Below are 11,408 nucleotides of genomic sequence, written 5' to 3'. Positions count from 1 at the left end.
GTGTCACTGTGTGTGTGTCACTGTGTGTGTCACTGTGTGTGACACTGTGTGTGTGTGTCACTGTGTGTGTCTCTGTGGGTGTGTGTCACTGTGTGTGTGTCACTGTGTGTGTGTCACTGTGTGTGTCACTGTGTGTGTCACTGTGTGTCACTGTGTGTGTGTCACTGTGTGTGTCACTGTGTGTGTGTCACTGTGTGTGTCACTGTGTGTGTGTCACTGTGTGTGTCACTGTGTGTGTCACTGTGTGTGACACTGTGTGTGTCACTGTGTGTCACTGTGTGTGTCACTGTGTGTCACTGTGTGTGTCACTGTGTGTGTCACTGTGTGTGCCACTGTGTGTGTCACTGTGTGTGTCACTGTGTGTGTGTCACTGTGTGTGTGTCACTGTGTGTGTCACTGTGTGTGTCACTGTGTGTCACTGTGTGTGTGTCACTGTGTGTGTCACTGTGTGTGTGTCACTGTGTGTGTGTCACTGTGTGTGTCACTGTGTGTCACTGTGTGTGTCACTGTGTGTGTCACTGTGTGTGTCACTGTGTGTGTGTCACTGTGTGTGTGTGTCACTGTGTGTCACTGTGTGTGTCACTGTGTGTGTGTCACTGTGTGTGTGTCACTGTGTGTGTCACTGTGTGTGTGTCACTGTGTGTGTCACTGTGTGTGTCACTGTGTGTGTGTGTCACTGTGTGTGTGTCACTGTGTGTGTGTCACTGTGTGTCACTGTGTGTGTCACTGTGTGTGTGTGTCACTGTGTGTGTCACTGTGTGTGTGTCACTGTGTGTGTGTGTCACTGTGTGTCACTGTGTGTGTGTCACTGTGTGTGTGTCACTGTGTGTGTGCACTGTGTGTGTGCACTGTGTGTGTCACTGTGTGTGTGTCACTGTGTGTGTGTCACTGTGTGTGTCACTGTGTGTGTGTCACTGTGTGTGTGTCACTGTGTGTCACTGTGTGTGTGTCACTGTGTGTGTGTCACTGTGTGTGTGTCACTGTGTGTGTGTCACTGTGTGTGTGTCACTGTGTGTCACTGTGTGTGTCACTGTGTGTGTCACTGTGTGTGTGTCACTGTGTGTGTGTCACTGTCTGTGTGTCACTGTCTGTGTGTCACTGTGTGTGTCACTGTGTGTGTGTCACTGTGTGTGTGTCACTGTGTGTGTCACTGTGTGTGTCACTGTGTGTGTCACTGTGTGTGTGTGTCACTGTGTGTGTCACTGTGTGTGTCACTGTGTGTGTGTGTCACTGTGTGTGTGTCACTGTGTGTGTCACTGTTTGTGTGTGTCACTGTGTGTGTCACTGTGTGTGTCACTGTGTGTGTGTGTCACTGTGTGTGTCACTGTGTGTGTGTCACTGTGTGTGTGTCACTGTGTGTGTCACTGTGTGTGTGTCACTGTGTGTGTGTGTCACTGTGTGTGTCACTGTGTGTGTCACTGTGTGTGTGTGTCACTGTGTGTCTCACTGTGTGTGTGTCACTGAGTGTGTCACTGTGTGTGTCACTGTGTGTGTGTCACTGTGTGTGTGTGTCACTGTGTGTGTCACTGTGTGTGTGTCACTGTGTGTGTGTCACTGTGTGTGTGTGTCACTGTGTGTCACTGTGTGTGTGTCACTGTGTGTGTGTCACTGTGTGTGTGTGTCACTGTGTGTGTCACTGTGTGTGTGTCACTGTGTGTGTGTGTCACTGTGTGTGTGTGTCACTGTGTGTGTGTGTCACTGTGTGTGTGTGTCACTGTGTGTGTCACTGTGTGTGTGTGTCACTGTGTGTGTGTGTCACTGTGTGTGTCACTGTGTGTGTGTGTCACTGTGTGTGTGTGTCACTGTGTGTGTCACTGTGTGTCACTGTGTGTGTGTCACTGTGTGTGTGTGTGTCACTGTGTGTGTCACTGTGTGTAGTGTTTACTGTGTGTGTCACTGTGTGTGTCACTGTGTGTGTGTCACTGTGTGTGTGTCACTGTGTGTGTCACTGTGTGTGTGTCACTGTGTGTGTGTCACTGTGTGTGTCACTGTGTGTCACTGTGTGTGTGTGTCACTGTGTGTGTGTCACTGTGTGTCACTGTGTGTGTGTGTCACTGTGTGTGTGTCACTGTGTGTGTGTGTCACTGTGTGTGTGTGTCACTGTGTGTGTCACTGTGTGTGTGTCACTGTGTGTGTGTCACTGTGTGTGTGTCACTGTGTGTGTCACTGTGTGTGTCACTGTGTGTGTCACTGTGTGTGTGTGTCACTGTGTGTGTGTCACTGTGTGTCACTGTGTGTGTGTGTCACTGTGTGTGTGTCACTGTGTGTGTGTGTCACTGTGTGTGTGTCACTGTGTGTGTGTGTCACTGTGTGTGTCACTGTGTGTGTCACTGTGTGTGTGTGTCACTGTGTGTGTCACTGTGTGTCACTGTGTGTGTGTGTCACTGTGTGTGTGTCACTGTGTGTATGTGTCACTGTGTGTGTGTGTCACTGTGTGTGTCACTGTGTGTGTGTCACTGTGTGTGTGTGTGTCACTGTGTGTGTGTGTCACTGTGTGTGTGTCACTGTGTGTCACTGTGTGTGTGTGTCACTGTGTGTGTGTCACTGTGTGTGTGTGTCACTGTGTGTGTGTGTCACTGTGTGTGTCACTGTGTGTGTGTCACTGTGTGTGTGTCACTGTGTGTGTGTCACTGTGTGTCACTGTGTGTGTGTCACTGTGTGTGTGTCACTGTGTGTCACTGTGTGTGTCACTGTGTGTGTGTGTGTCACTGTGTGTGTGTGTCACTGTGTGTGTGTCACTGTGTGTCACTGTGTGTGTGTGTCACTGTGTGTGTGTCACTGTGTGTGTGTCACTGTGTGTGTGTGTCACTGTGTGTGTGTCACTGTGTGTGTCACTGTGTGTGTGTCACTGTGTGTGTGTGTCACTGTGTGTGTGTGTCACTGTGTGTGTCACTGTGTGTGTGTCACTGTGTGTGTGTCACTGTGTGTGTGTCACTGTGTGTGTCACTGTGTGTGTCACTGTGTGTGTGTCACTGTGTGTGTGTGTCACTGTGTGTGTGTCACTGTGTGTGTGTCACTGTGTGTGTGTCACTGTGTGTGTCACTGTGTGTGTGTCACTGTGTGTGTCACTGTGTGTGTGTCACTGTGTGTGTGTCACTGTGTGTGTCACTGTGTGTGTCACTGTGTGTGTCACTGTGTGTGTCACTGTGTGTGTGTCACTGTGTGTGTGTCACTGTGTGTGTCACTGTGTGTGTGTCACTGTGTGTGTGTGTCACTGTGTGTGTCACTGTGTGTGTCACTGTGTGTGTGTGTCACTGTGTGTCTCACTGTGTGTGTGTCACTGAGTGTGTCACTGTGTGTGTCACTGTGTGTGTGTCACTGTGTGTGTGTGTCACTGTGTGTGTCACTGTGTGTGTGTCACTGTGTGTGTGTCACTGTGTGTGTGTGTCACTGTGTGTCACTGTGTGTGTGTCACTGTGTGTGTGTCACTGTGTGTGTGTGTCACTGTGTGTGTCACTGTGTGTGTGTCACTGTGTGTGTGTGTCACTGTGTGTGTGTCACTGTGTGTGTGTGTCACTGTGTGTGTGTGTCACTGTGTGTGTCACTGTGTGTGTGTGTCACTGTGTGTGTGTGTCACTGTGTGTGTCACTGTGTGTGTGTGTCACTGTGTGTGTGTGTCACTGTGTGTGTCACTGTGTGTCACTGTGTGTGTGTCACTGTGTGTGTGTGTGTCACTGTGTGTGTCACTGTGTGTAGTGTTTACTGTGTGTGTCACTGTGTGTGTCACTGTGTGTGTGTCACTGTGTGTGTGTCACTGTGTGTGTCACTGTGTGTGTGTCACTGTGTGTGTGTGTCACTGTGTGTGTCACTGTGTGTCACTGTGTGTGTGTGTCACTGTGTGTGTGTCACTGTGTGTCACTGTGTGTGTGTGTCACTGTGTGTGTGTCACTGTGTGTGTGTGTCACTGTGTGTGTGTGTCACTGTGTGTGTCACTGTGTGTGTGTCACTGTGTGTGTGTCACTGTGTGTGTGTCACTGTGTGTGTCACTGTGTGTGTCACTGTGTGTGTCACTGTGTGTGTGTGTCACTGTGTGTGTGTCACTGTGTGTCACTGTGTGTGTGTGTCACTGTGTGTGTGTCACTGTGTGTGTGTGTCACTGTGTGTGTGTCACTGTGTGTGTGTGTCACTGTGTGTGTCACTGTGTGTGTCACTGTGTGTGTGTGTCACTGTGTGTGTCACTGTGTGTCACTGTGTGTGTGTGTCACTGTGTGTGTGTCACTGTGTGTATGTGTCACTGTGTGTGTGTGTCACTGTGTGTGTCACTGTGTGTGTGTCACTGTGTGTGTGTGTGTCACTGTGTGTGTGTGTCACTGTGTGTGTGTCACTGTGTGTCACTGTGTGTGTGTGTCACTGTGTGTGTGTCACTGTGTGTGTGTGTCACTGTGTGTGTGTGTCACTGTGTGTGTCACTGTGTGTGTGTCACTGTGTGTGTGTCACTGTGTGTGTGTCACTGTGTGTGTGTCACTGTGTGTGTGTCACTGTGTGTCACTGTGTGTGTCACTGTGTGTGTGTGTGTCACTGTGTGTGTGTGTCACTGTGTGTGTGTCACTGTGTGTCACTGTGTGTGTGTGTCACTGTGTGTGTGTCACTGTGTGTGTGTCACTGTGTGTGTGTGTCACTGTGTGTGTGTCACTGTGTGTGTCACTGTGTGTGTGTCACTGTGTGTGTGTGTCACTGTGTGTGTGTGTCACTGTGTGTGTCACTGTGTGTGTGTCACTGTGTGTGTGTCACTGTGTGTGTGTCACTGTGTGTGTGTCACTGTGTGTGTGTCACTGTGTGTGTCACTGTGTGTGTGTCACTGTGTGTGTGTGTCACTGTGTGTGTGTCACTGTGTGTGTGTCACTGTGTGTGTGTCACTGTGTGTGTCACTGTGTGTGTGTCACTGTGTGTGTCACTGTGTGTGTGTCACTGTGTGTGTGTCACTGTGTGTGTCACTGTGTGTGTCACTGTGTGTGTGTCACTGTGTGTGTGTCACTGTGTGTGTGTCACTGTGTGTGTGTAACTGTGTGTGTGTCACTGTGTGTGTCACTGTGTGTGTGTCACTGTGTGTGTGTGTCACTGTGTGTGTGTCACTGTGTGTGTGTCACTGTGTGTGTGTCACTGTGTGTGTCACTGTGTGTGTGTCACTGTGTGTGTCACTGTGTGTGTGTCACTGTGTGTGTGTCACTGTGTGTGTGTCACTGTGTGTGTGTCACTGTGTGTGTCACTGTGTGTGTGTCACTGTGTGTGTGTGTCACTGTGTGTGTGTCACTGTGTGTGTCACTGTGTGTGTCACTGTGTGTGTGTCACTGTGTGTGTGTCACTGTGTGTGTGTCACTGTGTGTGTGTCACTGTGTGTGTGTCACTGTGTGTGTCACTGTGTGTGTGTCACTGTGTGTGTCACTGTGTGTGTGTCACTGTGTGTGTGTCACTGTGTGTGTGTCACTGTGTGTGTCACTGTGTGTGTGTCACTGTGTGTGTGTCACTGTGTGTGTCACTGTGTGTGTCCCAGGCTCACAACGCCATCATGAACACGACCACGCGGCAGCCACTGGCACTCAACGTGGCCTTCAGGTGACACACACACAGTGACACACACACAGTGACACACACACAGTGACACACACAGTGACACACACACAGTGACACACACACAGTGACACACACAGTGACACACACACAGTGACACACACACAGTGACACACACACAGTGACACACACACAGTGACACACACACAGTGACACACACACAGTGACACACACACAGTGACACACACAGTGACACACACAGTGACACACACACAGTGACACACACACAGTGACACACACAGTGACACACACACAGTGACACACACACAGTGACACACACACAGTGACACACACACAGTGACACACACACAGTGACACACACACAGTGACACACACACAGTGACACACACAGTGACACACACAGTGACACACACAGTGACACACACACAGTGACACACACAGTGACACACAAAGTGACACACACAGTGACACACACACAGTGACACACAGTGACACACACACAGTGACACACACACAGTGACACACACACACAGTGACACACACACAGTGAGACACACACAGTGAGACACACACAGTGACACACACACAGTGACACACACAGTGACACACACAGTGACACACACAGTGACACACACACAGTGACACACACACAGTGACACACACACAGTGACACACACAGTGACACACAGTGACACACACACAGTGACACACACAGTGACACACACAGTGACACACACACAGTGACACACAGTGACACACACAGTGACACACACACAGTGACACACACACAGTGACACACACACACAGAGACACACACAGTGACACACACACACACAGTGTCACACACAGTGACACACACAGTGACACACACACAGTGACACACACACAGAGACACACACAGTGACACACACACACAGTGACACACACACACAGTGACACACACACAGTGACACACACACAGTGACACACACAGTGACACACACAGTGACACACACAGTGACACACAGTGACACACACACACACAGTGACACACACAGTGACACACACAGTGACACACACACAGTGACACACACAGTGACACACACAGTGACACACACACACAGTGACACACACAGTGACACACACACAGTGACACACACAGTGACACACACACAGTGACACACACACAGTGACACACACACAGTGACACACACAGTGACACACACACAGTGACACACACACACAGTGACACACACAGTGACACACACAGTGACACACACAGTGACACACACACAGTGACACACACACAGTGACACACACAGTGACACACACAGTGACACACACACAGTGACACACACAGTGACACACACAGTGACACACACACAGTGACACACACAGTGACACACACAGTGACACACACAGTGACACACACAGTGACACACACACACACAGTGACACACACAGTGACACACACAGTGACACACACACAGTGACACACACAGTGACACACACAGTGACACACAGTGACACACACACACACAGTGACACACACAGTGACACACACAGTGACACACACACAGTGACACACACAGTGACACACACAGTGACACACACACACAGTGACACACACAGTGACACACACAGTGACACACACACAGTGACACACACAGTGACACACACACAGTGACACACACACAGTGACACACACACAGTGACACACACAGTGACACACACACAGTGACACACACACACAGTGACACACACAGTGACACACACAGTCACACACACAGTCACACACACAGTCACACACACACAGTGACACACACAGTGACACACACAGTGACACACACACAGTGACACACACAGTGACACACACAGTGACACACACAGTGACACACACACAGTGACACACACAGTGACACACACACAGTCACACACACAGTGACACTCACACAAAGTGACACTCACACACAGTGATACACACCCACAGATAATGATGATGACTGATGATGATGTTGATGATGCTGATGTTGATGATGCTACTGATGATGATACTACTGATGATGATGCTACTGATGATGATGATGTTGATTTGACGATGATGTTGATTTGATGATGCTGATGATGTTGATGATGATGTTGATGATGCTGATGATGTTGATGATGATGCTGCTGCTGATGATGCTGATGATCATGCTGCTGATGATGATGCTGATGATGATGCTGATGATGATGCTGATGATGCTGATGTTGTTGATGATGTTGCTCAGGCGTTGCCTGCAGCTCCTGGCTGCAGGTCTCTTCCTGCCTGGATCTGTGGGGATCACAGATCCCTGTGAGAGTGGTTCTTTCAGGGTCCACACCGTGATGAACCTGGAGCAACAGGTACCAATACCTCCACTACCACCACTACTACCACACTACCACTACCACCACTACTACCACACTACCACTACCACCACTACTACCACCACCACCACTACCACCACTACTACTACTACCACCACTACTACCACCACTACCACCACCACTACTACCACCACTACTACCACACTACCACTACCACCACTACCACTACCACCACCACCACTACCACCACTACCACCACTACCACCATTACCACCACTACTACCACCACTACCACCACTACTACCACCACTACCGCTACTACTACCACTACCACCATCACCACCACCACTACCACCACCACCACTAGCACCACCACTACCACCACCACCACCACTACCACCACTACCACCACCACTACCATCACTCACTGTGTGTCTCTCACTGTGTGTCTCTCTGTGTCTCTCACTGCGTGTCTCTCTGTGTCTCTCACTGTGTCTCTCTCTCTGTGTGTCTCTCACTGTGTGTCTCTCTGTGTCTCTCACTGTGTGTCTCACTGTGTCTCTCTCTCTGTGTCTCTCACTGTGTGTCTCTCTGTGTCTCTCACTGCGTGTCTCTCTCTGTGTCTCTCATTGTGTGTCTCTCACTGTGTCTCTCTCACTGTGTGTCTCTCACTGTGTTTGTCTCTCACTGTGTCTCACTGTGTGTCTCTCACTGTGTGTCTCACTGTGTGTCTCACTGTGTGTCTCACTGTGTGTCTCTCTGTGTCTCTCACTGTGTGTCTCTCACTGTGTGTCTCTCACTGTGTGTCTCTCTGTGTCTCTCACTGTGTGTCTCACTGTGTGTCTCTCACTGTGTGTCTCTCACTGTGTCTCTCACTGTGTCTCTCACTGTGTCTCTCACTGTGTGTCTCTCACTGTGTGTCTCACTGTGTGTCTCACTGTGTGTCTCTCTGTGTCTCTCACTGTGTCTCTCACTGTGTCTCTCACTGTGTCTCTCACTGTGTCTCTCTCACTGTGTCTCTCACTGTGTCTCTCACTGTGTGTCTCTCACTGTGTGTCTCTCTGTGTCTCTCACTGTGTGTCTCTCTGTGTCTCTCACTGTGTCTCTCACTGCGTGTCTCTCTGTGTCTCTCACTGTGTCTCACTGTGTCTCTCACTGTGTGTCTCTCACTGTGTGTCTCTCACTGTGTCTCTCACTGTGTGTCTCTCTGTGTCTCTCACTGTGTCTCTCACTGTGTGTCTCTCACTGTGTCTCTCACTGTGTGTCTCTCTGTGTCTCTCACTGCGTGTCTCTCTGTGTCTCTCACTGCGTGTCTCACTGTGTGTCTCTCACTGTGTCTCTCACTGTGTGTCTCTCTGTGTCTCTCACTGCGTGTCTCTCTGTGTCTCTCACTGCGTGTCTCACTGTGTGTCTCTCACTGCGTGTCTCTCACTGTGTGTCTCTCACTGTGTCTCACTGTGTCTCTCTCACTGTGTCTCTCTGTGTCTCTCACTGTGTGTCTCTCACTGTGTGTCTCTCACTGTGTCTCTCACTGTGTGTCTCTCACTGTGTGTCTCTCAGTGTCTCTCACTGCGTGTCTCTCTGTGTCTCTCTCTGCGTGTCTCTCACTGTGTCTCTTTGTGTCTCTCCGTGTCTCTCACTGTGTGCCTCTCACTGCGTGTCTCTCCGTGTCTCTCACTGTGTGTCTCTCCGTGTCTCTCACTGTGTGTCTCTCACTGCGTGTCTCTCCGTGTCTCTCACTGTGTGTCTCTCTGTGTCTCTCACTGTGTGTCTCTCACTGTGCGTCTCTCACTGTGTCTCTCACTGTGTGTCTCTCACTGTGTGTCTCTCACTGTGTCTCTCACTGTGTCCCTCACTGTGTGTCTCTCTGTGTCTCTCACTGCGTGTCTCTCACTGTGTGTCTCTCTGTGTCTCTCACTGTGTCTCTCAATGTGTCTCTCACTGTGTCTCTCACTGTGTGTCTCTCACTGTGTGTCTCTCCGTATCTCTCTCTTCGTGTCTCTCACTGCGTGTCTCTCTGTGTCTCTCACTGCGTGTCTCTCACTGCGTGTCTCTCTGTCTCTCACTGCGTGTCTCTGTGTCTCTCTGTGTCTCTCACTGTGTGTCTCTCCGTGTCTCTCACTCCGTGTCTCTCACTGCATGTCTCTCACTGTGTGTCTCTCTCTGTGTCTCTCACTGTGTGTCTCTCACTGCGTGTCTCTCTGTGTCTCTCACTGTGTGTCTCTCACTGCGTGTCTCTCTGTGTCTCTCACTGTGTGTCTCTCCGTGTCTCTCACTGTGTGTCTCTCACTGCGTGTCTCTCCGTGTCTCTCACTGTGTGTCTCTCACTGCATCTCTCACTGTGTCTCTCACTGTGTGTCTCTCACTGTGTGTCTCTCACTGTGTGTCTCTCTGTGTCTCTCACTGTGTCTCTCACTGTGTCTCTCACTGTGTGTCTCTCACTGTGTGTCTCTCTGTGTCTCTCACTGTGTGTCTCTCACTGTGTCTCTCCGTGTCTCTCACTGTGTCTCTCACTGTGTGTCTCTCACTGCGTGTCTCTCCGTGTCTCTCACTGTGTGTCTCTCTGTGTCTCTCACTGTGTGTCTCTCACTGTGTGTCTCTCACTGTGTGTCTCTCACTGTGTGTCTCTCACTGTGTGTCTCTCACTGCATCTCTCACTGTGTCTCTCACTGTGTGTCTCTCACTGTGTGTCTCTCTGTGTCTCTCACTGCGTGTCTCTCACTGTGTCTCTCACTGTGTGTCTCTCACTGCGTGTCTCTCCGTGTCTCTCACTGCGTGTCTCTCACTGCGTGTCTCTCACTGTGTGTCTCTCCGTGTCTCTCACTGTGTGTCTCTCCGTGTCTCTCACTGCGTGTCTCTCACTGTGTGTCTCTCACTGCGTGTCTCTCTGTGTCTCTCACTGCGTGTCTCTCACTGTGTGTCTCTCACTGCGTGTCTCTCTGTGTCTCTCACTGTGTGTCTCTCACTGCGTGTCTCTCTGTATCTCTCACTGTGTCTCTCACTGTGTGTCTCTCCGTGTCTCTCTGTGTCTCTCACTGTGTGTCTCTCACTGCGTGTCTCTCTGTGTCTCTCACTGTGTGTCTCTCACTGCGTGTCTCTCTGTATCTCTCACTGTGTCTCTCACTGTGTGTCTCTCCGTGTCTCTCTGTGTCTCTCACTGTGTGTCTCTCACTGCGTGTCTCTCACTGCGTGTCTCTCTGTGTCTCTCACTGCGTGTCTCTCCGTGTCTCTCACTGCGTGTCTCTCACTGCGTGTCTCTCACTGCGTGTCTCTCACTGTGTGTCTCTCACTGTGTGTCTCTCTGTGTCTCTCACTGTGTCTCTCACTGTGTGTCTCTCACTGCGTGTCTCTCTGTGTCTCTCACTGTGTCTCTCACTGTGTGTCTCTCACTGCGTGTCTCTCCATGTCTCTCACTGTGTCTCTCACTGTGTGTCTCTCACTGCGTGTCTCTCTGTGTCTCTCACTGTGTCTCTCACTGTGTGTCTCTCACTGTGTGTCTCTCCATGTCTCTCACTGTGTGTCTCACTGTGTGTCTCTCACTGTGTGTCTCT

General features: G+C 50.4%; 1 protein-coding gene across 1 annotated transcript in view; it reads left to right on the top strand.

Annotated features, from left to right (window-relative positions):
* Positions 1-11,408, top strand: part of LOC142907384 (interleukin enhancer-binding factor 2 homolog) — a 60,853-nt gene that overhangs the window by 23,821 nt on the left and 25,624 nt on the right. Inside the window, exons 9-10 of the mRNA XM_076056865.1 lie at positions 5,492-5,553; positions 7,779-7,893. Of these exons, the coding sequence (XP_075912980.1) occupies positions 5,492-5,553; positions 7,779-7,893 (177 nt within the window). The remainder of the gene's footprint in view (positions 1-5,491; positions 5,554-7,778; positions 7,894-11,408) is intronic.

The sequence above is a fragment of the Petromyzon marinus genome, chromosome 78 (assembly GCF_048934315.1).
Source record: "Petromyzon marinus isolate PM22_M1 ecotype Great Lakes invasive population chromosome 78, UKy_Petmar_22M1.pri1.0, whole genome shotgun sequence".
Taxonomy (NCBI): Eukaryota; Metazoa; Chordata; class Hyperoartia; order Petromyzontiformes; family Petromyzontidae; genus Petromyzon; species Petromyzon marinus.
The sequence above is the reverse complement of the archived record's forward strand: the minus strand, read 5'-3'. Positions and strand labels throughout refer to the sequence as shown.